The 27,738-nt window shown below is 41.9% G+C and overlaps 1 protein-coding gene across 2 annotated transcripts in view; it reads right to left on the bottom strand.

The window, feature by feature from the left end:
• Positions 1–27,738, bottom strand: part of LOC124135293 (probable G-protein coupled receptor CG31760) — a 288,076-nt gene that overhangs the window by 186,909 nt on the left and 73,429 nt on the right. For both annotated transcript variants that reach the window (XM_046500559.2, XM_046500560.2), the window contains exon 2: positions 25,408–26,479. In XM_046500559.2, the coding sequence (XP_046356515.1) occupies positions 25,408–26,083 (676 nt within the window). In that variant the 5' untranslated portion in view covers positions 26,084–26,479. The remainder of the gene's footprint in view (positions 1–25,407; positions 26,480–27,738) is intronic.

Below are 27,738 nucleotides of genomic sequence, written 5' to 3'. Positions count from 1 at the left end.
CGCAAACGCAACCTGGCGTCTATCGTTAACCTTATATAACCGTTCAAAAGGTTTTCGTCTTCACAGTCATGTATTCAAATAAAAGCGTATGCCTAATGTGCCTTAAAGGGCAAGTTCACACGGAAATTTACCTCTTTTTCTTGTCCTTTTTCCACATTAAAAGTGTTAACCTAGAAGTGTCATAGACAAAAATATAAAAATATCACAATTAATTAACATATTTTTCGCATTAAAACGATTTATATTTTTCACATAAATTGTGAAATAAATGAGTGTATATTTTCAAACACAGATACTAATTCATTCTAAAATTGCGTTTTGTTTAGAAAAAGAAAGAAAGTGATTTTTGCGTGTACACTTCCCCTTTAAGCATGGAATAACGTATCTTCAAAAACGGCCGTCACATTTACGAACAACATGCGACAGGATCCGGCGTTACAAGGTTTACAGTGAATTCATGCCATGTCACAACTCCATTGCCGCCTCCGGTAAGTACCGGGATAAGCCGAGTGGATCCGAGTTCAGTCCTAGGCTTGTCCTTCTCCAACAGTACAAAGCTCCCTAAACCCAATTTTTTTAAACGAATTGTTGGTAGATATATACATCCCTGACATAAGGTCTGACAACAAGCGTCTTGAGGGACCATGTTCCCTAGTTGACTCCTCTGTCTGATTGTTTCTAATACCAACCAGACTTGTATCGTAAATATAAGTTAAGCCAATGCTCGCTGAAATGTAATGGGTACAATGTCGGTGACACAGGAAAGCCGTTATTCCGTCGGCCAAATCTAAGACAGCGACCGGGCCAATTTAAGCCATCAGTCAAATTGAAAGACACAAATTTGTGATTATACCCGTCCGTCTGATTGATTGGGTTCGGATAAGCAATACTACGGAATCTTTCAATTCTGTTTGTTCAGCCATTGGGAACTTAAGTGAGAATATCACTGCCTCAAATGTATTTTGTGTAAATCAATTTGACACCTTTGTCGATAAAATGCCATATATCATCCAAAATAGACCGAGTTTCTGATGACGGCTGGAAGGCGTTTTAGCCCGAGCCTCACAAAGGAAGAATTCTGCCTGGGAATTAGGCTTTCACTGAGAAGAATTACCGCTTGTTATATCCCAATATGTTGAAGACAAAATTTGCTACTTTTGGAAAGTCTTCCTGATCCCAACCAGAATGTTGTCCTTAAGCACGCGTAGGAATATAGCCGGAAGCGGTTATCTGATGATGGAATGCTGCACGCGGAGGGATCTCACTATCGTCCATCTCGCTTTCTTTTGACCTGTGGCAAGCCGCATTGCTAATGAGGGAAAAGACGTCAAAATGTGCTACAGAGATCAAAATTGGATAAATCATTGTTTGATCTCCTTCCAACAAATTAGACAAACCATCATTTATACTGTACGCACATGGACTGTTAAGGAGTAGCGCGCATGCGCAGAAGGACTGAAGCTGACATAACGGATTTTAACTACTCAATCATGTGCCGTTTCGCGTTTCCAGTTATGTTTGTGTACAACTGCATTAATATTACGTTAGAAAAGACATGGAAGTGATGTGTTTCATTATTCTCAAATATACATGTTTCATGCTACTATTTGTCGAGTATCATAATTTCGAATTTCGAAAGTGTGCAGTCACATTATCAACAATTTATCCCTGAGAGGTTACACAATGAGTGAGTGAGTCTGATTTTACGCCGCTTTTAGCAATCTTCAAGCAATATCACGGCGTCACACATTGTACCCATGTCGGGTCTTCGGCGTGACGAGCGAACGCTTTAACCACAAGGCTACCCGACCGCCCGGTTACACAGTGAACAGTTGGAGTAATACGAAGTCGTGATTGAGGGATATACTTAGAAATGGTTTTTATTTTATTAAACGGACAGTTCCCCCTTCCAATTCCAGATGGCGGGATGACATGAGTCATTGAGTGAGTGGGTGAGTGAGTGAGTGGGTGGGTGGGTGGGTGGATGTTTTGATGAGTGAGTGAGTGAGTGAGTGAGTGAATCGCGTCCAGAGTCAGCAATACTCCAGTAATATCCCAGTGTGGAAACAATGGCTTCAAAGGAACCCACACAGGGAATCGAACGCGGGGCTTTGAGCGAATGTTTTAATCACACGACTACGATATTGCACATAATAAAATCACTCGAAACGACAGACCCGTGAAGATCCGGGGTAGAATAGGTCTTCAGCAACCCATGCTTGCCGTAAAAAACGACTATGCTTGTCGTAAGAGGCGACTACCGGGATCGGGTGGTCAGGCTCGCTGACTTGGTTGATGCATGTCATCGATCCCAATTGCGTGGATCGATGCCGATGATGTCAATCACTGGATTGTCTGGTCCAGACTCGATTATTTACAGACCGCCGTCATATACATATGCATGTAGCTGGAATATTGCGTTAAACAACAAACAAACAAACAAACAAACAAAACTCGAAACGACAGAACACATACAATATCAATATCAGGGCAGGGGGTCTATTATGAACATGGACGATATAAATATGTACTTTCGAAAATATACTAGGTTTAACCGTGAATTTGACAAACACGTACTGAGATTAGAAAAGTTATTTGTCGTGCGTATTCGTCACCAACTTCGAGAAAATGATATGGCGTTGTATCATCTTTTGCATCGCAACAACAGGAAATCAATAACTAATAATCTGGGCCCCGTTCCTCAAAGCGATCTTAGCGCTACGATGATCGTAAGGCTATGCTAAAGTATGGGACTAATGATCACCTTAGTGCTAAGATCGCTTTGAGGAACGGGGCCCAGGTAAATAAAACATATAGTAACTCTAAAAATAGTCGGTACTTCGACCTTGTGTCTTATTAATAATTGTTCTCTTTACAAACCAGACCAAGCTCCGGGCGATACTTACAATCATTGTTTTTATTCAAATACATGTCTGTTTCGCAACAGGCGGTCTTCGAGTAGCGTTTGCCTTTTTGCACTACAAGTCATTCCTCTACGCTGACGACCCGTGAAGATTCCGGGGTAGCATAGGTCTTCAGCAACCCATGCTTGCCGTAAAAGGCGACTATGCTTGTCGTAAAAGGCGACTAACGGGATCGGGTGATCAGGCTCGCTGACTTGGTTGATACATGTCATCGATCCGAAATTGCGTGGATCGATGCTCATGATATAAATCACTGGATTGTCTGGTCCAGACTCGATTATTTACAGACCGCCGTCATACTGGAATACTGCTGAGTGCGGCGTTAAACAACAAACCAACCAACCAACCAACTCTACGCTGACATTAACCTCCTGCCAAAGAAGGGCTACTTCAAATGGTTTAGTTAGGCAATTCCTCACTGTTTGGATTTCCGCTGGCCATTTTACTGGAATATACCACTCACCTTTTGAGATGGTGACGAAACCTTCAGGACACAGTGAATGAGTATTGTTTTACGCCGCTTTTAGCAATATTCCAGCAATATCACGGCGGGGACACCAGAAATGGGCTTTACACATTGTACCAATGTCGGGAGTCGAACCCGGGTCTTCGTCGTGACGAGCGAACGCTTTAACCACTAGGCTACCCGACCGCCCCTTGAGAACACGGACTCGTGAACACGTGTTCTGCTGTTTATTTGAACTGGGTTCCTGTCTGCAGAAACGATTTGACAGGCGATGGGAATTTTCTCGTTGGCTGCGATTGGACGACATTAAACATATTGTTCATTTGGTCTTCGATCGACTGAACGCAAATAGCGGCCTGTATTAACTGTGTTATGAAGTAAAACCGTTCTCGCCAAATTAGCAGTACATGTAGATATGTCTCCCTTTCTTTTCGACCCGTGAAGATCCGGGATAGAATAGGTCTTCAGCAACCCATGCTTGCCGTAAAAGGCGACTATGCTTGTCGTAAGAGGCGACTAACGGGATCGGGTGGTCAGTTTCGCTGACTTGGTTGATGCATGTCATCGATCCCAATTGCGTGGATCGATGCTCATGATATGAATTACTGGATTATTTACAGACCGCCGTCATATAGACGGAATATTGCGGCGTAAAACAACCAACCAACCAACCAATCCTTTCTTTTCACATTAAGCCCGCGGCGCATGCGCACCTATAAACCGGATATGACACATATTTGTACCGTACATTTTAGTCTCCGGCTGTTAGGTAAAATCGCATAGAGTGCGGCGCTTACCGGTAGGGAAACCGGTACATATATTTGGATGCTATGATTGAACAGTATTTGTTTGACAACATCTAGCAGTCAACATCTAGCAGTCAGCCATGTTCACATTCGGTCCCTAAACATTGAAATTATCCCTGTGAGAGAATGAGTAGTGTTTGTCGAATGTTGTTGTTTGTGACATTAAGGAATATCATCTGACATAGGAGATATACTTTGACTTACACTTAGTGTGACCAATAGTGCAATTTCCTTTCCGTCATTCTGTGATGGTATTATGTCATTCTGGAAGAAGAACGCTTCCAAACCTCTTTTCCGATCGTAGATCGATGCTGTTACTATCGATGTTGTAATTCCAATCACTTGAAAACAGACAATTAAATCTGTCAGCTGTCTATTGATTTGTTTTTATACTCTCGTCATCCTTTCAGCGACCCTCTACCTAGACGCTGACGTAGGACAAGCTGTTGGTAGGTGTTTACAGTGAGTGTCAGGATACGACACGTGAGCAAAGAGACCAGTTATATTCAAACATGCGCCTCAACATGGGGATGGATTAAGTGAGATGGTCTAGGTCGATGTGTGGTGGTCTCCGAGATGGATTAAGTGAGATGGTGTAGGTCGATGTGAGGTGTCCGAGATGGGTCAAGTGAGATGGTGTAGGTCGATGTGAGGTGATCTCTGAGATGGGTTAAGTGAGATGGTGTAGGTCGATGTGAGGTGGTCTCCGAGATGTGTTAAGTGAGATGGTGTAGGTCCATGTGAGGTGGTCTCTGAGATGGGTTAAGTGAGATGGTGTAGGTCCATGTGAGGTGTCCTCCGAATTGAGGTTAAGTGAGATGGTCTTGGTCGATGTGAAGTGGTCTCCGGGATGGGTTAAGTGAAATGGTCCAGGTCGATGTGAGGTGGTCTCCGAGATAAGGTTAAGTGAGATGATGTAGGTCGATGTGAGGTGGTTTCCGAGATGGGTTAAGTGAGATGGTGTATGTCGATGTGAAGTGGTCTCCAAGATGGGGTTAAGTGAGATGGTGTAGGTAGATGTGAGATGGTCTCCGAGATGGGTTAAGTGAGATGGTGTAGGTCGATGCGAGGTGGTCTCAGAGATGGGTTAAGTGAGATGGTGTAGGTCGATGTGAGGTGGTCTCCGAGATGGGTTAAGTGAGATGGTGTAAGTCGATGTGAGGTGGTCTCCGAGATTGGTTAAGTGAGATGGTCTAGGTCGATGTGAGGTGGTCTCTGAGATGGGTTAAATGAGATGGTCTAGGTCGATGTGAGGTGGTCTCTGAGATGGGTTAAGTGAGATGGTCTAGGTCGATGTGTGGTGGTCTCCCAGATGGGTTAAGTGAGATGGTGTAGGTCGATGTGAGGTGGTCTCTGAGATGGTTTAGATGAGATGGTCAAGGTCGATGTGAGGTGGTCTCCGAGATGGATTAAGTGAGATGGTCTAAGTCGATGTGAGGTGGTGTCCGAGATGGGTTAAGTCAGATGGTGTAGGTCGATGTGTGGTGGTCTCCGAGATTGGTTAAGTCAGATGGTGTAGGTCGATGTGAGGTCGATTCCGAGATGGGTTAAGTGAGATGGTCTAGGTCGATGTGAGGTGGTCTCCGAGATAGATTAAGTGAGATGGTCTAGGTCGATGTGAGGTGGTGTCCGACATGGGTTAAGTGAGATGGTCTAGGTCGATGTGAGGTGGTCTCCGAGATGGGTTAAGTGAGATGGTGTTGGTCGATGTGTTGTGGTCTCCGGGATGGGTTAAGTGAGATGGTGTAGGTCGATGTGAGGTGGTCTCTGAGATGGTTTAGATGAGATGGTCAAGGTCGATGTGAGGTGGTCTCCGAGATAGGTTAAGTGAGATGGTGTAGGTCGATGTGAGGTGGTCTCCGAGATGGGTTAAGTGAGATGGTGTAGGTCGATGTGAGGTGGTCTCCGAGATAGGTTAAGTGAGATGGTGTAGGTCGATGTGAGGTGGTCTCCGAGATGGGTTAAGTGAGATGGTGTAGGTTGATGTGAGGTGGTCTCCGAGATAGGTTCAGTGAGATGGTGTAGGTCGATGTGAGGTGGTCTCCGAGATGGGTTAAGTGAGATGGTGTAGGTCGATGTGAGGTGGTCTCCGAGATGGGTTAAGTGAGATGGTGTAGGTTGATGTGAGGTGGTCTCCGAGATAGGCTAAGTGAGATGGTGTAGGTCGATGTGAGGTGTCCGAGATGGGTTAAGTGAGATGGTGTAGGTCGATGTGAGGTGGTCTCCGAGATGGGTTAAGTGAGATGGTGTAGGTCGATGTGAGGTGGTCTCCGAGATGGGTTAAGCGAGATGGTGTAGGTCGATGTGAGGTGGTCTCCGAGATAGGTTAAGTGAGATGGTGTAGGTTGATGTGAGGTGGTCTCCGAGATAGGTTAAGTGAGATGGTGTAGGTCGATGTGAGGTGGTCTCCGAGATGGGTTAAGTGAGATGGTGTAGGTCGATGTGAGGTGGTCTCCGAGATGGGTTAAGTGAGATGGTGTAGGTTGATGTGAGGTGGTCTCCGAGATAGGTTAAGTGAGATGGTGTAGGTCGATGTGAGGTGTTCGAGATGGGTTAAGTGAGATGGTGTAGGTTGATGTGAGGTGTCCGAGATAGGTCAAGTGAGATGGTGTAGGTCGATGTGAGGTGTCCGAGATAGGTTAAGTGAGATGGTGTAGGTTGATGTGAGGTGTCCGAGATAGGTAAAGTGAGATGGTGTAGGTTGATGTGAGGTGTCCGAGATAGGTAAAGTGAGATGGTGTAGGTTGATGTGAGGTGTCCGAGATAGGTTAAGTGAGATGGTGTAGGTCGATGTGAGGTGGTCTCCGAGATGGGATAGGCTGATTTGATGTACATACTCAAAAGTTGAGGCACAGCTTGTGTTGTGCGACCGGTAGGACAGGACACCTTCTCCGAGAACACCTGGTGTCATCACAGAATTTCAGTGATCCATTCACATTATTTTCATCGTTATTTTGCCTCCACACCCAATTGAATCTGTTCCAGCTGAGGGGGCGCGGGTGGCCCAGTCGTCTAAGGCGCCGCGATTCGCTGTGCAGAGTTGCGTCCCTTGGGCACGCCAGAAACCTATGATTGTGGGTTCGAATACCGGTTCGCCCCGATTATGTTTCTAGGTTTGTCAGCACCATTCCCGTGCTCGTGGGTTTCACCGATGTGGTAAACGTCTGAGACCTGCTTCACTTCGGGCTTTCCTACCATATTAAGCTGACACGCCGCGATATAACCTGGAATACTGTTAAAAGCGGCGTTAAACCCAACTCACTCACTCACTCACTCACTCACTCACTCACTGTTCCAGCTGATGATTGTTGTCTGGCGTTGCCGTTTTATGTATTCAGTGTCATTACGAAAATAAGTAATTGGTAGATCGATATGGGTCATAGATATTGATTGAAAAATTCAAAGACTGACACGGACCAAGGCAAGTCTGTTTTTTGAATCAACAATTATATACAAAGGATCATTGATCCCGTTGTTATAGCATACTAGTATAAGTGGAAAAAAACCCAGAACCAAATGTTACCATGGACAGCGTCAACCTGTGTATTTATTTCAAACATTCACTTCATCACATCGCTGTATTATATTTTCATATTTCAATCATATTGCGCAGAAAAATCTAGTTTTGGGTAACTTGTCACAGGTGTTCCTAAAACGCTTGAACTGATAAATAATAAACACAAATAATTAGCCTCTGTCGCTGCGTACTTCAAAGTTAAATTTACATCCGTCAGTTATGCACGACTGAATTCAGAATAATGGGTTCAGTACCCAAGTGCATGAAATTCTATATATACGACACTGTTCGATGCATAAAGCACCTGTTGAACTTGAACAACCAAACCTCCTCTGTCACGAGTCGTTGTTTTCAAGAGTATTATGTATCTTGCAATTAATATTAGATGACACATGTATTATCAACATCAAAATCGGTAGCATTATTTGCAATTAAATGCAGTGTGCATTTCAGACATATTGTTTGTAGGGTTTGAAATGAATATATGATAGTATATATTACACGATTGCAAAGGTTTCTGAGTTTCATTATTCAATCCTTGCGATTGTATGTGTCGGTAAATATGCAAATTAAATTGAACACATGGTATAGACATTTGAGTATTCTTTGAATATGTTGGTACAGTCATTCAAGTTTACGAAGACATTTCCGAATGTCGGGGCAATATTCTCTTTACAGAGCAGTTGTGTTGCAGTTATTGTCATAAAGCGAGTGAGTAACATTTTACGCCGCTTTGAGCAATATCTCAGCAATATCACGGCAGATGGGCTTCACACACCTATGTGGGGAATAAAAAGTGACGAGCGAACGCTTTAACCACTGGGCTACCGCACCGCAACTGATGTCATGAAGTTTGATGTTTGTTTCTTGTTTAACGCCGCACTCAGAAATATTCCAGCTACATGACGACGGTCTGTAAATAATCGAGCCTGGAACAGACAATCCACTGATTGATGTCATGAGCATCGGTCTACGCAATTTGGATACGATGACATGCATCAACCAAGTCAGCGAGCGTGACCACCCGGTCCCGTTAATTGCTTCTTACGACAAGCACAGTCCCCTTTTACGGCGAGAATGGGTTGCTGAAGACCTATTCTCTCCTGGATCTAATGTCATGAAGTACAGATGAGGGTAATAATAGATACCAGATGGGTCGGTGAAATAGTGAGTGAGTGACGCTTTTTTTACCAGTGTCTCAGGGCATGGATGACACGTAAGGCATGTGAGGCATGTAAGGCACGTAGGGGATGTAAGGCACGTAAGGCACGTGAGGCATGTGGGGCATGTAAGGCATGTAAGGCACGTGAGGCATGTGAGGCATGTGGGACATGGAAGGCATGTAAGGCATGTGAGGCATGTGGGGCATGTAAGGCATGTAAGACATGTTGAGCATGTAAGGCATGTAAGGCACGTAAGGCATGTAAGGCATGTGGGGCATGTAAGGCACGTAAGGCATGTAAGGCACGTAAGGCATGTAAGGAATGTGAGGCACGTAAGGCACCAAAGGCATGTAAGGCATGCAAGGCATGTGGGGCATGTTGGGCATGTTGGGCATGTAAGGCATGTTAGGCATGTGAGGCATGTGGGGCATGTAAGGCATGTAAGACATGTGAGGCATGTAAGGCACGTAAGACATGTGAGGCATGTGGGGCATGTAAGGCATGTAAGGCATGTAAGGCATGTGAGGCATGTGGGGCATGTAAGGCAAGTAAGACATGTGAGGCATGTAAGGCACGTAAGACATGTGAGGCATGTGGGGCATGTAAGGCATGTGGGGCATGTAAGGCATGTGAGGCACGTAGGACATGTAAGGCATGTGAGGCATGGAAGGCATGTGGGGCATGTAAGGCATGTTAGGCATGTAAGCCTAATGTATTAAAGCACAGACCATAAACGTTTAGTCCGTCGGTGAAAACCATGAACTCACATATGGTACAGACAAACCTTGGATCATAATCGGGGTGAAGGTGGGATTCGAACCTACCACTAACGGATCTTTACAAGCAGGGGACACAACGCGAATTAACCAAACTGACTTCAGGCGCTTAAGATCAGCGGGGAGGATAAATGAGCGGATGATTAAGTGACAGCACAATGCTAGAATTTTAGAATTGTTTTGTAACATCTGTCCAACAGTTGTTTAATATTCTAGCCACAAAATAATGAACTTGGCGCTCACAATTCTACTACGTGCGCTATCGGGGAGTTAGCTAATTCTATCTATTTTCGAGTACACGTGACTCTCAGTCATACCTTTGGCTGGTACAAGCTGTGAATCTGATTTCAAAGAATTTTACAGATGTTGTTCATCCAGAGCTCCAGATCAGATGCGTATTTGCATAAAGTACGCAAACTAGATCACCACAACCTGATCAAGTTCGTGGTGCTTGCGTACAAGTACGCATGAAAAAATATATCAAAATTAAAAATCACAATAGTATTACAACACAATAACACAATGTATCCTTTTCAACTGCGTGGATGTATTTCTTTACATGGCTTTATTTGCTGATCGAGTGCAGGCATCACACATCAATGAACTCTGTTAATTATTCAGAAACAAGGCGCGACGTCTCGTCTACTGCTAATTAGACATGTATATTAACGTAGTGAACTTATGTGACAGGATGTACACATGGCATGGGGTAGCACACTAAAATATAAAAATTAGATGGCACTTGAAACAGCATTTGAACAGAATTTTTAAAAAGTCTACTCTAGGGAGTAAAATATTCTAAACACCCAAAGGAAACTATCAGTACCTAGTGTGAATGATAACTTGTCAGTGAACACTCGAGGGTTTAAAAGACTATCTGGAGCCCTGATTGTCATACATGTCACATTGCTCAGAATTAAACACGTCAGAGAATAATCAGCCTCGTTTATCCACTGAAGCGGATTCAATGGAGCTTAAAAGGCAAAAAAGTGAAGAAAGTTAAACGAAATGATATGGAAGAACGTCCCCTTGCCTGTTACACATGGGATTTCAGTGAATGAATTGGGTTTAACCATCTTGGTGCAACGGGACCATATATGGTCCCTCACTTTTCACACCCGCATAGTGCCAAGGGACCATATATGGTCCCGAGAAAATGCCCTTTTTAAACTGTAAATTTTGATATCAAACACTGAGTGCACAAAGTCAAAATTATAACGCCGCTTTAAACAGTATTACAGTTATATTGCGGCGTGTCAGCTTAATGTGTGAGGAAAGCCCGAAGTGAGGCAGATCTCAGACGTTTACCACTTCGGTGAAACCCACGAGCACGGGTATGGTGTTGACAAGCCTAGAAACATAATCGGGGCGAACCAGGATTTGAACCCACAATCATAGGTTTCTGGCGTGCCCATGGAAAGCAAATGCACAGCGAATTGCGGCGCCTCAGACGACTGGGCCACCCGTGCCCCCAGATGGGATTTCAATGTTAGATTGGCGAACATCAACCACTGGCGTGCTGAACATTGACTTATTTCTTACCAGATCAGAAATGTCAGTTTTATGTAACATGCTATCATTAAAATAATATAGATTAGTTTCACTGATTTAAAAATGAACAATACTTTTTGCGTCCCAGGAGAATCGCAGTGTTTAGTTTACTTGCGTTTCGTATGGAATACTTTCAGGCCGGTAAACCCTGAGGCGAGATATTTAGTGTTATCATATAATGGGTAGGTTTCTCGGCAGGATAAAGCCAACGGATAAAAACGATATCCGTTGGGGTCATATGCGGATAGAGATGCAAATATCAAAGGTCAAGTAGGGACTACTTTCACTGTTTATAAACAAACATGGCGTCGCCCTCATCATTCGGGGATCGAGTCAGAATTAACCATCGGGAATCTGGATAAACTACAGGGATAATTGCTATCATTATCAAAAGAACAGTCTGATATACTGAAATTCAGTCTCTTACTGTGACGTAGCTAAGGCATTTTATAAGTTTGGGCAACTTTAGAGATATAAATTTCGAAACAATTTTCCGAGGGCACGAGGCCTAGCCAAGCGGGATCAGTAGCCATATCTGTGCTTGTAGACCTCTGCGGCTTGAAACCTTCTCCACAAATTAAAATAGTTGGATTTGTCCGAAATATGTTTGAATTGTTACCTTGTTTCGTTTTGTCGCTGTGTGTACATCTGACTACACTTCTTAACGTTATGACAGGACAGACCGACTGTCAACAACGACTGACCGTGGCCGTGACGTCTCATAGACTAGGGTTAGAGTAGCTTCCCTTTGACAAAGGGCAGTTACTCTAGCGGACAGACAGATGGATTGCCGCGAAAGGCAATTAAAAACAATTGTTGTTTTGCGTATATGTTGCTTCGCCACTGTATAAGAAACAGATTTCAGTTGGAACTATATTGGGTACTGTCACTGTCCGACTGACACATCAGTTACCCTGTGACGTAATAAATATTAATGCGCCCTTTCCAGAAAAACTCGCAATGTTTCGGTTATGTATGTGAGAGAGGGAAAGCGATTTTGAAGCACAGAATTAAAGAATGACATTATATGATAAAGAGGTTATCACGTTTGTGTGTTTGGGGATGGTAAATATCCTGTATTAGGAATAAACACTATGTATTTAGCTCGCAAAGGCTCGCTAAATACAATGTTTATTCCTAATGCAGGATATTTACCATCCCCAAACACACTCGCGTGATAACCTCTATTTCCACAGTATAGGTAGGTAACCAACAACCCAACTTAGTGTTGTTAGGGTCAGTCCAACTTAGTGTTGTTAGGATCAGTCCAACTTAGTGTTGTTAGGGTGACCAAGCATCAATGTGATGAATTGGTGGCCACCTGTCCATTTTCTAACCATTCTTGCATTCATTTCAATCCTCCAATCTCCATTTTGTTGAGGGGGCCACGGTCGGCCTAGTCGTCTAAGGCGCCGCGATTCGCTGTGCAGAGTTGCGTCCCTTGGGCATACCAGAAACCTATGATTGTGGGTTTGAATCCCGGTTCGCCCCGATTATGTTTCTAGGTTTGTCAGCACCATACCCGTGCACGTGGGTTTCACCGAAGTGGTAAACGTCTGACCTGCATCACTTCGGGCTTTCCTCCCACATTAAGCTGACACGCCGTGATATAACTGGAATACTGTTAAAAGCGGCGTTAAACCCAACTCACTCACTGACTCACCCATTTTGTCGAGTCTGACGTCATGAAGAACAGTAAACCTTTCACCAGAACAGATTTACTGATGATCTCGGGCAAGAACTATAGCGCTGACATTTGCCGTTCATCATTAAAACGCCTTTATATGAGATCAAACAACATCTGAATCTCTTCACGAACAGGAGGAGTTGTGTCATCATGTGTCATCCGTGTGTTAACGAGGTTTAACATATACATGTATTTCTCGAGTACGTTAATTTAAATATAGTCTTCAATTAAACATTCCTAGTAGGAGAACAAACTACGTCCATTGATGAGGTAATCCCTGCCGCTCCCTGGACCAGCTCAGCCATCGAAATAAAAGTCCTGACCAGGCATAAACTTTGATCATCTGGCAATAGATCACGGGCGGCACAGACACTGTTATTGACCATGGTGGTTTCTTGGTTGTAATCGCACGGGGTCCTTTACAATGAGAGGGTATGTTCAATTGCCACCGGGAAATAGAGTCGGATCTCCTGCTATTATTTCACAATTAATCCCTTCACTGACGCATTCAATAAACGAACTTTTCTTGCCAGTATTTAACTCGACAAGGCCGGTTTGATATAAGGATTGAGTGAGGAGATGCCCCTGTAATTGTGTGTTACAGCAATTTAAGACCACGTCGTCCACTAGAAGGATTCCCCTGGGTACAAGACCCCTGCACAAGTCAAAGGCGAGAGGTCGACCTACTATCGTTGGAATCTGCCATCGATTCAGCGCGGAGACAGTACTTTAGATACAATGAACTCCGGTACATGGCAGACAGGGGGGCACTGAATACAGGGGTAATGAAAACATAAAGGGGTTTTAGAAGCTGGTCTCGGTCTTTTGTGAGTGTTGGAATCTGAGGGGAGATTTATAGAGGATGAGGATGAGGATGAGGATGACATTAGCCCTCGCCGCTACCAGTCCGAGTTGGCATTGTGTTGTTTATACCATCATGTATGGATTTTTTGCCATCGGGCGAGAAATTATTTTTTTATTTTGTACGCGAAAACCATTTTCCTTCACTAAAAAATCGTAGGCTATCTGGGGCTTTAATGCGCCAGTGTGAGATAGCTCCCACATGTTGTCATACGAAAGACTCCGTGGCCGGGATGCTGTGCGTTCAGGTTTAATAGATCAAATTGTTCCTGGGAAAATTTGTTCTGAATAGCACCGAGATCTGTAATGCTCAATTTTGTGAACACAAATTGCCAAGGCGATTTACATTGAATCAATTCTCTGCTTTAGAATTCTAGACTGGTGCTATCCTTTTTCCATTTACAAGACAGGATTTACTTTATATCATCGATAAAAATCCTCTTTTTCCGTGAACAAATTGAAAGTGACCATCAAAGAGGCGATGGTCAGAGGAGGGGAACTCGGGTCAATATCAACACTCTCAATATCTTCCACGCAAATCTATTCATGCCTTGTCAATAACAAGCTATTACTACAGTGCGTGAAAAAATCATACCCATGTGTTTTGTAAGAGTGAAATGGCGATCTGGTGGTCAATGAATAGAAATCCATCTTTGAGTGAGTAAGTGAGTGAGTTGGATTTAACGCTGCTTTGAACAGCATTCCAGTTACGGCGTGTCAGTTTACAATGGGATGAAAGCTCGACGTGATGCAGGTCTCTGACGTTCACCCCCTTTGGTGCAACCCAGGAACACGGGTATGGTGCTGGCAAAAGGTATTCGAGTCCCGCTGTCCACCAACCACCCGGAGTACCCGGAAATCATACGTATGGATACTTTTTTGTATTTCACAATCTGAAAAAAACTGTCATTTGACTTAACGAAATATATACCACATTAGGCAAATATTAACTTTAACCAAAATTTATCAAGACCACGTTGATATTTTTTTTACCATTCTGTAACAAGGCGGTACAGATTTCCCGGGTGAATGTGCCTACCTCACTTGTGAAAGGACGTTATATCATTCCACAACCGTTATAGTATGTTTTGTGGGTTTCTTTGTTTCGTCGTGTCTAGATGACATAAAGACACTTTTGATTGGTTTGTTGTTTTACGCCGCACTCAGCAATATTCCAGCTATATGACGGCGGTCTGTAAATAATCGAGTCTGAACCAGACAATCCAGTGATTAATATCATGAGCATCGATCCACGCAATTGGGATCGATGACATGCATCAACCAAGTCAGCGAGCCTGACCACCCGATCCCGTTAGTCGCCTTTTACGACAAGCATAGTCGCCTTTTACGACAAGTATGGGTTGCTAAAGACCTATTCTACCCCGGAATCTTCACGGGCCACAAAGACACGTGGTTGGCCCCACTGGATCATTAATCCAGTCAGTAGATGCCATCACGAAATTGTGTTTCAGTGGGCATTACAGCAGCAAACACTTTCTGCACCAATAACTGAGTTAGTTTTACGCCGTTTTAGCAAAATTCCACCGGGGGACACAAGAAATGGGCATCACACATTGACGCCAAGTGGGAAATCGAACCCGGGCCTTCGGCGTGACAAGCGAACGCTTTGACCAATAGGAAACCCCCACCGTCCTCTAGAGATTTGAAACACGTACTGACCATCTTGCTTCCAGTGATGATGTCACCTTATCGCTGCAACAACGATACAATGACATTTGACAAACGACTCTTAATTGAGTTGTGTTAACCTTTGAAAGAAAAGACTCATTGGCAGGAAAGTAAACACTTCATACATAAAACTTGAAGGCCGACGTGGCCACAATGTCCCAAGGATGAGTGAGCGAGTTGGGTTTGACGCCCACCGTGCAAGAGCGTGTCATCTCTATTTGTGAAGAAAGTTGAAGGTCACACAGCCGTTGAACAATTTCATGATCCCTCGAGATTTGGCGTTGATAAACCAAGGATCATAGCCAATCAGTAGTGGGATTCGAAACGACAACCAGCCTTGCTGGTAGCCAAGGGACGTGCCTCAGCTTTTCGAGATTATGGACCTTAGTGCATTTCCTCCGCGGATTAAAGGATGATAATATGGACATTGCATCCAGGTTTGTGGAGACTATGTCGACCACATGCAGACGGGTAGGGTACTATTCATCATATATGCATAGACGTTCATTAAAAAAGGTGTAAATAAAAGCGACAAAAACATTTCCTTAATCATAAGAAAGTTCCAACTATATAGTGATGATACCATTTGTTAGAGAAACTGCGGCACCCGTCACAAACACATGCACGGGCAAGTCAATTGTACACCTGAAATAACATAAGTTGTACAAGTCCAAACAGGGAATAATTGTTGTCAATGCTGCGTGAAATTTAACCATTCAACGTCTAAGGTACACCCTGTCAAGAAACAATTAGCTTTCTCTAGGAAATAGGGGATCTCTTCGTAATCTAGTATACTGCCAGTATAATATCTTTCATTAAAATATCGTACACATATCCAAAGTAATAATCCCTGGCTATTCCGTAAATGTCACACTGTTATTAGAGTCATATATACAACTAATAATCTTTTCAAAATTAGTGTCGATTTCTACAATAAGTTCCTATTGCAGGAACAAGAAAATGTACTAATGCATGCGATAATCCTTACGAGTGAAATGTATCTTTTCCTAAATGAGGTTTGCGATTTAGCTTTACTTAAGTCAACGTCTCTCTGGAGAATCACACGCCAATCCACTCCACGCTGTCATACATTTAAGAGACAATTCGTGTTCACTTTCTTCAACCAGGATCTTCACTTATGTTCCGCACGTTAACCCTGTCATGCCAGGGGAGACGTGATTACATAAACAATGGCCGTAGAAGTTGGACATATCTATATTGATATTTTCCATATGTAAATGTATGCACGGCCAATAGCCCATACTGTCAACTCTAACACGTCCATCACACGCCATGGCAGCCCAGTCGGTAACTCACTCAACCCAACCACCATACTATCCACCAAACAAGCCAAATTACTCCTTCGACAACTACCGCCAATAGCTGCCGAAATCACAAATTCAATTTTCATCGGCGAAAAGTGCTAAGACGTTGCCTTTTCCTACTATGCTTTAACGCTGTTCTCGATAGACCCAAATTCCAGCACACAACTTCACCAAATCCTCCATTCTTTTCGCAACCGACGGCAGATTTACAGTAAGGTTTGAGACCGTTAATAGACCGGAGTAACTACATCAACACGGGCAACCTGTTCTGGCTCAGGCCCCATTGCTCATTACCCTACAACCGTTGACAGGAGCAGAACATTCAGACAATACCCTTATCAACTTAAGCCCATTTCACATCTTTTCAATCTTAACCCTCCCAAGGTTTCAGATAAACCGCAATCGATGGGGCCTTACACCGGTGTTGACAAAACCGTACTTTCAAAGGAAAGTATTTTTCTATTACTTGGACCAAGGAAAACCATTTAGAAGATATGAGGAACACAGATTTTGCTTCTTCTCTTTGCTTACTCAGCAACTGAAACATATTATGAACGAAAACGAGAGCTGAGTTTCTTTGAAGTCGCTGCTTTTAATCCACAGGGTGTTTGTTTGTTAGATATGATCATTCTGACACGAAACATTAAGAAGTTCCATAGAGAGCTTGTATACTACATAATTTCCTGTGAAGACGTTGCTTTTAATCCTCGGGAAGTTTGTTTGTTGGATATAATCATTCTGACACGAGACATGAAGAAGATCTATAGAGAGCTTGTATTCTACATTCAGGTTTAAACTATTTTGCGAAGAAATCCGCCCCAACATGTCCTTGATTATTCTATTTTCATTCCATTACGACTAAAAAACGACCTTTTTCGCAACCATCTCTCAGATCCCTAACCTGGGACAGAATATCTGTTTGTTAAATATGTGATTGGATGACTGTTCTTTAAGCGTCGTGTCATTCGAATCGCTCTTGAATGAACCATTGGTCAAAACAGAATGGGTCTATAATACATGAGATAATCAAGAATGGCCATGCCATATAAACTACCAAAAATAAGTTAAAAAATATGGTATGACAGATAAACTAACAGATGAAAACATATATAATAAGAGCTACAGAACTGAATTCAGGGTGCACCTTCTGGCAATGAGGCCAATATTAGGCCACAAACAGAACCATAATATTGGCAAATGGTTAGAGAACCATGGATTTACAATGGATTTCATAAGGTTAAAGATACGATGCCAGATGGAGTGGTGAGTGAGTGAGTGAACTTTAGCAATATTCCAGCAATATCAAAGCCGGGGACACCAGATGGGCTTCACATATTGTACCCATTTCGGGACTCGAGCCCGGGTCTTCGGCGTGACGAGCGAACGCTTTAACCACTAGGCTACCCGACCGCCCCCAGATGGAGTAAGTTGTTCTTATCATTAAAAGTACTAAAGGAAATGAACGTGACAGTTAAGTAGATGGTGTAGGTGTTTTTTTGTCATCCTAGTAAATTTTCTCCAATACAAGTGAGATAAACAGTCGGGCAAAAGAAAGTATAAACCCATGTTTGATGGTGGCTAAACGTGAAACAAACAATGATTATTCGATGGTGATGTATTGGATACTGGTATCATAGTTATGTTTTTGGACTTTAAGTTGGCAGTGTTTCGGCGACTGTTTTGTAGTATTTTAGTTAAATCCAATTTTCAAGCGTATATTTTCTTTTGTCTGGCAGTTTATGTTATTAACGCCATATATAGACCTTATGCTAGCATCTATCTGAAAGGAACATAAACTTATCAGTCAAAAATATTTACCAATGCCATCAAGAATATGAGACCTTTCTGTACTTTCATATTTGGTTTGAAGCACGTCACACCAGCATACCAACGATTTTCAGCGAGAAGATTTCTCACTAACCAGGCTACTTTCGAGTGATAACCTTTCATTGTAATCACCATTGTTCATGAAAGTCATCCCCGTAAGAGTGAATAATTTATATGTAACCAAATCAAAATCTTTTCTACAGAATTGATGCCCTCATTTCAAATATGATTGATAACACATTCCAAATTAATCAGAAAGATGGGTACCGCTAGATCTCTGGGCAAATTCATGTTACTTATTGGGGATCAAAATTCCAAAAGACCATCCTCTCAGAGACTGATGGACTTAGAACCCGACGTATCGGAAGCGTATCACTGCTTGCGATAAAAATGACAGCGCCATTTAATTAACAGAGCTTTTGCTAGAAACGTCAATAGGTGGCGGCCAAGGACCATTAGGTCTATGCCTCGACTGAGGACGGTTGACTTGCCGATATGTTTCACAACTGACGACCTAATGAAGCACATAAGCGATACGGACTAAACTTATCACAAGCGTCATACCACGAATCAAACCTTGCCTTAGTGTCTTTTCACCACAGGGCAGATAAAACAAACGAACCGCTATTTCTGTACATATCAACATGGACGGTCTGATCAGGATATCTCTATCTTTCGAGTTTGTGTGAATTATTAAACTGTCTGTCTGGGTGCTGTAGGTCATGTTTAAGAACAGTGTACATTGTCGACCTTGAACCCTCTCAGACTTCCAGTTCTGTCATCTCAACGCATACAATCTAGATAGCTGGGTTGAGACCATGGCGGCGTTGACGGCGAATCGGTTTTTTGTAATGCAGTGTTTCTTCAGCAGAACAATTGAAGCGGATAGATACAAGGGTGCCCAAAGAGAACTTTTGTCACGGCTGGGTCAATTTTATCACCTCAGTTCGTGTTCAGGACGTTCTGTCTATTCTCCTGACACAGACGCGAGATGTTCAGATTGCCAGATGTCCTCGCAACGTTGATGGCTACCACAGAAATTAAGGGACTAAAATCATGCTGGGCAGCGTTTGCCTCAAACGGTCTAATCTATTTTCTCCTCAGTGACTACGCTCTAATCATTGGCTGGGACGGTTTTAGCAATTCGATGTGGGAAAATACATTTGGACTGGAACATACTTAGAAACTCTAATAAATCATGCATCACGTTCCATGACCACTGCAGCGGGTCCACTGAGTATGTCGTTGCAGATTACCTGCACCTCGATGCCAGAAGAAATTGAATGAGTGTATAGTTGTCAGCGATGGGAGGATGGGTAGGGTCTATCAGTGCTTCACGCGTTGTGATTGTAGCTGCTCCCTGTTTCGGGGTAGAGGACATGGGTAGTCCAGTGCATTGGTGTTCAGGAGTAGGTGATCTGGGATCGAACCCCAGAAACCTCTGATGTTTAACCTGGGCTTATCAGCTGTACATCATTACTAGTCGATGGTGATTCATAATCACATGCTTATGATATAGTCGGAATCGCACAATGGAAGATTTTAGCTGATATCTCTAATAATCGTGGAAATGGGTTTAGTGGCTTTTTATTGACCAACACCAACATCTCTATGAATATGTTTGTTGACTTATAACTTTCACCCTACGAAGTGTGCTCCTTCTTTGTCAAGAAACTAGTTCGTTAATGATTGTTGTTTGATAAAAATACCAGTTAAAATACCAGAGTTAAAATGTCGGAATCATACAAAGGACTCTGCTTTTAGAAAATGTTTCCTAAGCATTTGGAAATCTTTTATTCGCTACATTTTCACTAAAATTGGTATAATGTCTTGGACCAGTGTCGCCCAACGATAAAATACCAACGACGACATCAATGTCGTTGGAATTCGAACAAATTTATAGTAGACCCCAACAGCTGAGTGACGCATCTCTGCACAGCGATTTGTGGCGCCCAAAAGCCGCTGTGAACAACACGTGTTAATGATGCTTGCTGTATAGATGGACTATCAAAGGCAAGGATGCAACACTCCAGATTGTAGCCGTCCCCATGGTCATCTCATCAATTGGAAGCTTAAGAGAATCATCATTACATTCCTCGACCATTATCGCTACACCATGTATTACGGTTTGATATGGCAGCGGGCACTAAACAGGTTCCCGCGGCGTCGAATTACAAGAAAACACATTTTATTACACAAAAAAACATCCGAAACTGTCGCATGTCAATGACGGATAGAATTAGGTGTAGTCTTGGTGTTGATCGTACACAATGTCAACGAATAAATGTTTGAAACCTTAAACCATCTGCCTGGAAGTAATCTTCCCATGAAATGGAAGTAAAGGATTCTCACGAAGATATGGAAAAAAACTTGATTTGCAGCGACTCAAGTGCAAGCAATCTTTATCATAATTGAACGTATTCATATTCAGAGTGAAGATGCATTTGAATAGGTTTAACCTTTTTCAAAATCCTGACCTCAATAAAATTTGCTTTGTCAATATTCACTTGTTTGGCCCATTCTTCATCAACGTCAATGGATATAAATATAATGGTAATATCTCTTCCTTTTCTTGAAATCATTGTCACACTGACATCTATATGACAACATTACAGTGTGTGCTTGACAGATGGTATTTAGATACTCGTCCCTTCAACATCATGATGCCAGGCTAACTAACCGTCTGTTTCAGTGTCAGAAGAAGCAAGACGTTGGATTCCAGCCACGTGTAACTTGTCACAAGAGACGACTTTGCGACTAAAAACGACAAATTAGCTTTGTCAATATCAGAGACATTCTGTTCAAGCTCATGGAGACGAGCCGATGCACCGAAGATTCGCGAAACATTAATATGCTGAATAATTGAAAGACTCCTTTAAGAGTCATGTTCTCAACAGGAACTGAGGATCCACTTGGTTTACACGTAATAAACGTAATTATAATGTCCCGTGTCAATTAGCCTGAACATTCTCGGACAAGCTGTGGCACCAGATTTCTATGACAACCGAATAATGTAACAATATTAGATCGGTGAAATCATTTCATTTTTAATTCATGTAACCACAAGTAAACACAGTGCTATATGACATTTGAACTCTTTGCAAATATCAATGCTCAACGAAGTGATCTTTGTGCGACAAAGAAGGAGCACAATTCGTAGGGTGAAATTTTATATGCATAACACATAGCTACAGAGATATTATGTAGGTACATGTTTTGGTCAATAAAAGTGACGGAACTCTTTCCATGATGATACAATCTATGTAGTGCACTGTACGATTCCGACTATATCATGAGCATGTGTTTATGAATTACTATCAAATAGTGATGATACCAGGTGTTCGCATCCTGCATCCTGTCCAATAGTGGCACCGTCACAAACATGAGCAAAGGCAAGTCAATTGTCACATGACAAAACACTGGAACATATACAAATCAAAATAGGTAATTGCATCGGACAAAGTATAACCGATGTCTCACATCTGGAAATGTCCTCCACACATAACACATTTTTATGCCTCGAATGTTGTCACCATGATCAGACAATATTTGAGCCAGATTCGCATGACTGCCTTTGTAATTCGAAGGGTAAGAGCATAATCAATTGTACCTCAAATGTTTTGAATTGTAGACACCAAAGCCTGGAGCTGGAGTAATATTACTCGACATTTAAAGAGAAAGTTGACTATTGGAAATACACTCTTGTGGTGAGCGTTTTCTCACTCTGACTTGTTATGCATAGATCCAAATATGAAACAGATGAGACGTTTTCACAGGTCTCTTTTTGTCTAAATCAGGGGCAAGGAATTGACTATTTGACCATTATTGAACCATATCACATCATCAATATACGTGAAGCGTAAAGTTATACTTCTTGGCCAAATTCCCTCGTTTTTATGTCGCCAATCCGAGAAGGGATTCTGACTCATGTGCATGAAGAAACAACAAGAGGGAGGCACAATTGTTGCCCTTGTTCTAGTATTTTACGTATTCTTTCTCAGTAAACTACAGGATACAATTGCTTTCATATCTGGCACGTTTTCCCGAACCTTTGAAGATAAGGATGACTTTATCTATAGTTACGTCTTTGGAAATAAAAGTTTTCTCTAATTGTTGTTTTCATGTGGCGGATCACGTGCCATGCTGAATTGATACTTCTTAATATTGTATACCTTTAGGTAATGAATTATTTTTTATTAAATATTAGCCAGTAATATGATCTTGGTTGCTTATATGTCTGGACTTGACAACATGTTCTGATAATAGCAAGTCTTGCTACAGAGCGTGTTCTCAGACATTTTACTCTTTGTAAACATATAATGTCAGTGCACGAGAATAACCAGTCTTGATCATCCGCCGAAACAGATTCCATTTGGCGTTAAGGGCAAAATAGCTGTGAAAATCATATAAACGGACCATCTATCAAACCATCCATTAAGACAACTAAATAACTGTCATTAAGTGTTCCATAGTATTTGAATTGCCTTTTACAATAATAGATCTTTGTATTATCTTTCCCGAGTCGCGCAATTGAAAAACTACACATCATGATCAACGACGATGAACATCACATGAAGACTGATGTGAGATGGATACGGAAAGAACAATGTCTATTTCCACTCCTTGTTCACACATCTACCAATATAGGTCTGTCTTGAATATCTCTTTAAGACGTAATACCAAGATGTCAAAATACCAATGGTGAGAAATTAATAACATTGAATTGAATCAATTATTCACAACTGTATAATGATATAACATGCCTTTGATGTACCATTGTTCTTTGAAGAGATGTTGAACTAATTGTATTGTGAAATAAGACGCCTATGATTACTGATTACTTGTAGTAATGATAGTAATAAGGTGGTGAGAATGAGAAATAAGAATAAGTGTCCATTTATCGACTATAAATGTATCGACATATTGGTAGGTGTCACAAATACCATTTTATTTTGCAAATAGCTGGATGCTTGAACATCTAATGGCATAACGTTGGTTAGTAATCAGTACACTACTATATATCAGAGACCATATTCCTCATCTAGATATGCCTTCAAAAGAAGTCATGGAACTAGAAGCACTTACAGACGTTACAATAAAAGAGACGAATTGAGAAAGTACTCGAAATATTAAGGTCAATATTCCAAACTATTTTTCCTTCAGAATTGCACGAAGCCACAAATCCTTGGACACAGAAGTCGATTTGTGCTCCATTGTATAGTCTTAACTCTTCTCATCTGAATTACGATTCTTAACAAAGGTAACCTTTGAGCGAGTTAAACCTATTACGACCGGTCACGTGGGAAACAACCCGGCGTTGAGGCACTCCTGTCATTTCGTGTTTACCTTGACAAACTTGTTGAACAATATTCGATTCTCTATGAAACAATGCCCTCCCTGCCACGCAATGAAAGAATTCTCTGAGATTCTCAAGGACCAACGCGGTACTAATGTCAGTCCGATAAATGATCGATCCTCTCTCAACATCACGGCAAACCTAGATGTACATTTGGAGCTTTCCAGATTCGAGAACAGTCGTAAATAATCTGAATGTTCTTTTCTCGTTCTTGAAAAGGCTAATAACGTTATGTATTGGTTATTTAATCCAAGTCAGACATTCTGCCTTTAAAAGTATCCCCAATATGATGAGGAAATGAGTTATCTGTGGACTTCTGTATGATGCCTTGTGTATAACATGGACACCATCTTTCTTTTTAAGAAAGATATGGTTTAGGAGAAACATAAAACATCAAAAGACGAAAGAAATATGTATGTACGTCATTGAAAAAACCCTTTCAGAACGTGATCTTCTGAATGTCTTCTATCGCCACAGAATTGCTTTGACATTCCCTCAAGTATATTATGCATAGGACGGAAATAAGTGATTGTTAATGGAATATAGATTGTAATGTAAAAGAAATAGAGTCATTATTCCCCTGAATTCTTCAATCGATTTCTACCTTACTACTTGAAAAACATAGGTACCTGCGGTTTAATGTTCCACAAGCTTGCGATCAAGTGTCTGTTGATCCCTACACGATATGTTTCTTATGAATATACATCATGATGATTGAAACCTTTGGTGTCGTTAAACCTGACTGATCTGTGGTATAAATTCTATTTCTAATGAATGTCATTAGTTCTTTTCAACAATGAATAGGACACTTCCGAAGAAAGTAGTTCATGTTTTCATGAAGCAATTCGTGATCATTGAACCAGTGTGTTGCAATAGTCATGAATATATTAATAACTACATTTTTTGGTTATTAGGTATGCATTTCCAGCAAATCAATTTGAATTTTTAGAATATGTTGGATTGTACGGAATGACATTTTAATACGCTTCAGCATTATACGAACCAGTACCATTGCAATGTGCCGCACTAGGAAGACAATTCTGTATTTGTATGTAACAGAATTGGCATCACATTACACCTTATACAAATATGCCAAGAGAGTTTGAAAAATATTTATGTCCGCAATATTTGTTCTTTTTATGTCGAAGATTGACACGAGTTGACATTCACTTCGCAATCCATTTCCTGCATTGTGACCATTGTTGTTGTAAAACGCCGTTCAAGCTGTCGCATTCTATTCACCAGTAATTGACAAATATCAGAGTTTTTCAGCAATACCAGCTTATGCTTGTTGTTAATGTGTTTTTTGTGGTTAAACTACACACTATTCAACACCAAAGTTGATAAATGCAAACGTCAGCATTATTGTCAATGGCACTGCCATCAACGCTGGTGTTATTGGTAGAGGTGATCTCAACAGCAAACTCGGTAGGTTACAGTAAGGAAACTATGTACTTACCATAAGTATAATTGAAGTTCTCTACCATGCCCGCCTTCATCCTGGCGGAGTAGAACCACTCGGAGCTGTTATCCAGGTAGTCATACTCAACTGACAAGTCCTTGACGTTAACTTGCCCATTCTCCGTCCGATATGCAAAGGGGCAAAACAGGTGGTAGTTCTTAAACTCGAAGTTATCGTAACAATTTCCTGCTGCAAAAATATCGGGATCACCTTCAACCATGGATCTCACCTGCGTGTAAAACAGATACTCAGACCTAGTCACGGCATCCGCTGCCTGCATCCATATTCTTGTGAGAAAGTTAGCTCGGTTTACTGCCACCATGGCTTGTCGTTTGAACCGTTTAAGACCGTACTGTCTGATAACTCCCTTTCCGAGGTTATAATGAGTTCCTGGGGTGCAGTTTTCTTTTCCAGTTTGGTATTGCTCAACAACCTCCAGAAACTGTTCCACAACATCTAGTTCCGGCTGGGTGGTCGGTTCGGGCAGTGCAGCAGAGGACACGCCATCCACCCATCTGACGGTGGAGTTATGGTCGTCCATGCCCGGCTGGTGACTAAACACAGTGTAGTTTACTATAATGCTACTCCGGGTGGCGATAAAGGAATTAAAGAATAAGATGTATCCAAACAAAACACACAGGTTTAGGCTCCCGCGATACATCTCTCCGAACATGATAAACACACGAAAGTATCCAGTTAACCACTGCGGCAAACCTTGGTACAATCCCTCCGAATCATTCCATCACTAAAACAATGTCGTTGGCTCGTACTAAACACACGAGAAATGGCATGAGAGCTTCACACAAGGAACAACAGATGGTTTAAGCAGGACAGAAGCTGAACTGGACACTGAGAAAGAACCGAGCAGTCAAAGAAAAGATTTAGTCCAGCCCCCCACCGCACGCGCTTCCGAAATGCTTCCATGCCATGATTGAGAAAGTTGTGTTAGACACAGCCTCTAGATCGATGATACTGCGAAGTCCAGGTGCAACTCTCTGCGTTCATTTGGCGGGACTCGCTTGCGGATCAGCTTGTGGTGACAGCACTAGAGGCGGACTGAAGCAACGGTCTGGAATACAAAGGGGGAAAATAAGGGTTGTGTGCACTGCAGATGACAGTCGCGGACATGGCAGTGGTTGACTCTACTAACTACAGTGGTGCAATAAGTTGATGACTGATTTCGGGAGTATAAACCCCGCACTGACAATGAGGAATTGAACTGGGAGACATGCATTATTAACTGTCGAGCTGCGGACCAAAGAAGTGCTTACTTTCTTACTACCTGTTTTTAATGACGCCCTCCTAATCCGTTAAGTGTAGGTCGCCTTAGTATAAGCTAATTAACGCACGTTTATAACGGTAACGGAAGAATGCTGGGGAGCGCCAGGGGGAATCTTAGTTTCGGGATTCTCATTGGGATAATATTGCTATCATTTGCTTTGGTCACACTATGGTTTGAGGTTGACCGAAACGCATGAAGAGTCGTGCGTCATGGCAGTTAGTGCTTAAAGGGTGTATTCCTTGTGGACCTCTACAGTAGGACAATAACAAGTGTATTTCTATCACTGGACATGTTTAGTCTGTTTAATGACCGATAACAGCGGTTAAGGTTTCAGACAAGCTACGACTAAATACTTAATCAAGAAGCAGACTTAATATCATTGTGCATTGCTGTTTCAAGCAAACATTCATAAAAACAAATACCAGTAAGGAACGTTAGTGATTTTTGTTATGGAATATCAATTAGTACCAAGTGCAGTTCAGTAGAAATATAAGAAGGGTTTGTTTGTAGCAACCACGGTTGTGTAATTGTAATATTGCTACGGTACTGTAGCTCACCTGGATATAATATTAACAGTTTGAAACATCAACAAAGACAGACATCAACTAAAGTTGCCGCGTCAGAATGATTGACATTTTCTTTTCTGCATAATTACCGGTGACAAAATGATCAATAAATATGAATTGATTTATTGATTTTATAACCTGAACTTTATTTTGGAGGCGAACAGTTACGCTGGGTATGTTTGTTTGTTGTTCAACGCCGCACCCAGCAAATGTCTAACCATAAAACGGCTTTTATCAAAATTGATTTCACATATTCTGAGCAAAGAGGCAACGCCGTATGCATCAATCGAAGTTAAATGCCTATAGCGATACCTTAAGTGGTTAAACAGATTCTCAAAAAAAGAAGGAAAAACTTATTTTTCGTTGTTGTTTTTTTTCATGTGAAATTGACCTACCTTTGCATGTGGTTGTTAGCAGATGATGCAATACTCATCGATGCCATTGTCATTGATACACACAGAAAGGTGGATCAGTCAGAAC

The sequence above is a fragment of the Haliotis rufescens genome, unplaced genomic scaffold, assembly GCF_023055435.1.
Source record: "Haliotis rufescens isolate VD_foot unplaced genomic scaffold, xgHalRufe1.0.p SCAF_19, whole genome shotgun sequence".
NCBI classification, from domain to species: Eukaryota; Metazoa; Mollusca; class Gastropoda; order Lepetellida; family Haliotidae; genus Haliotis; species Haliotis rufescens.
Note: the sequence above shows the minus strand (reverse complement) of the source record. Positions and strands in the feature narration are given on the sequence as shown.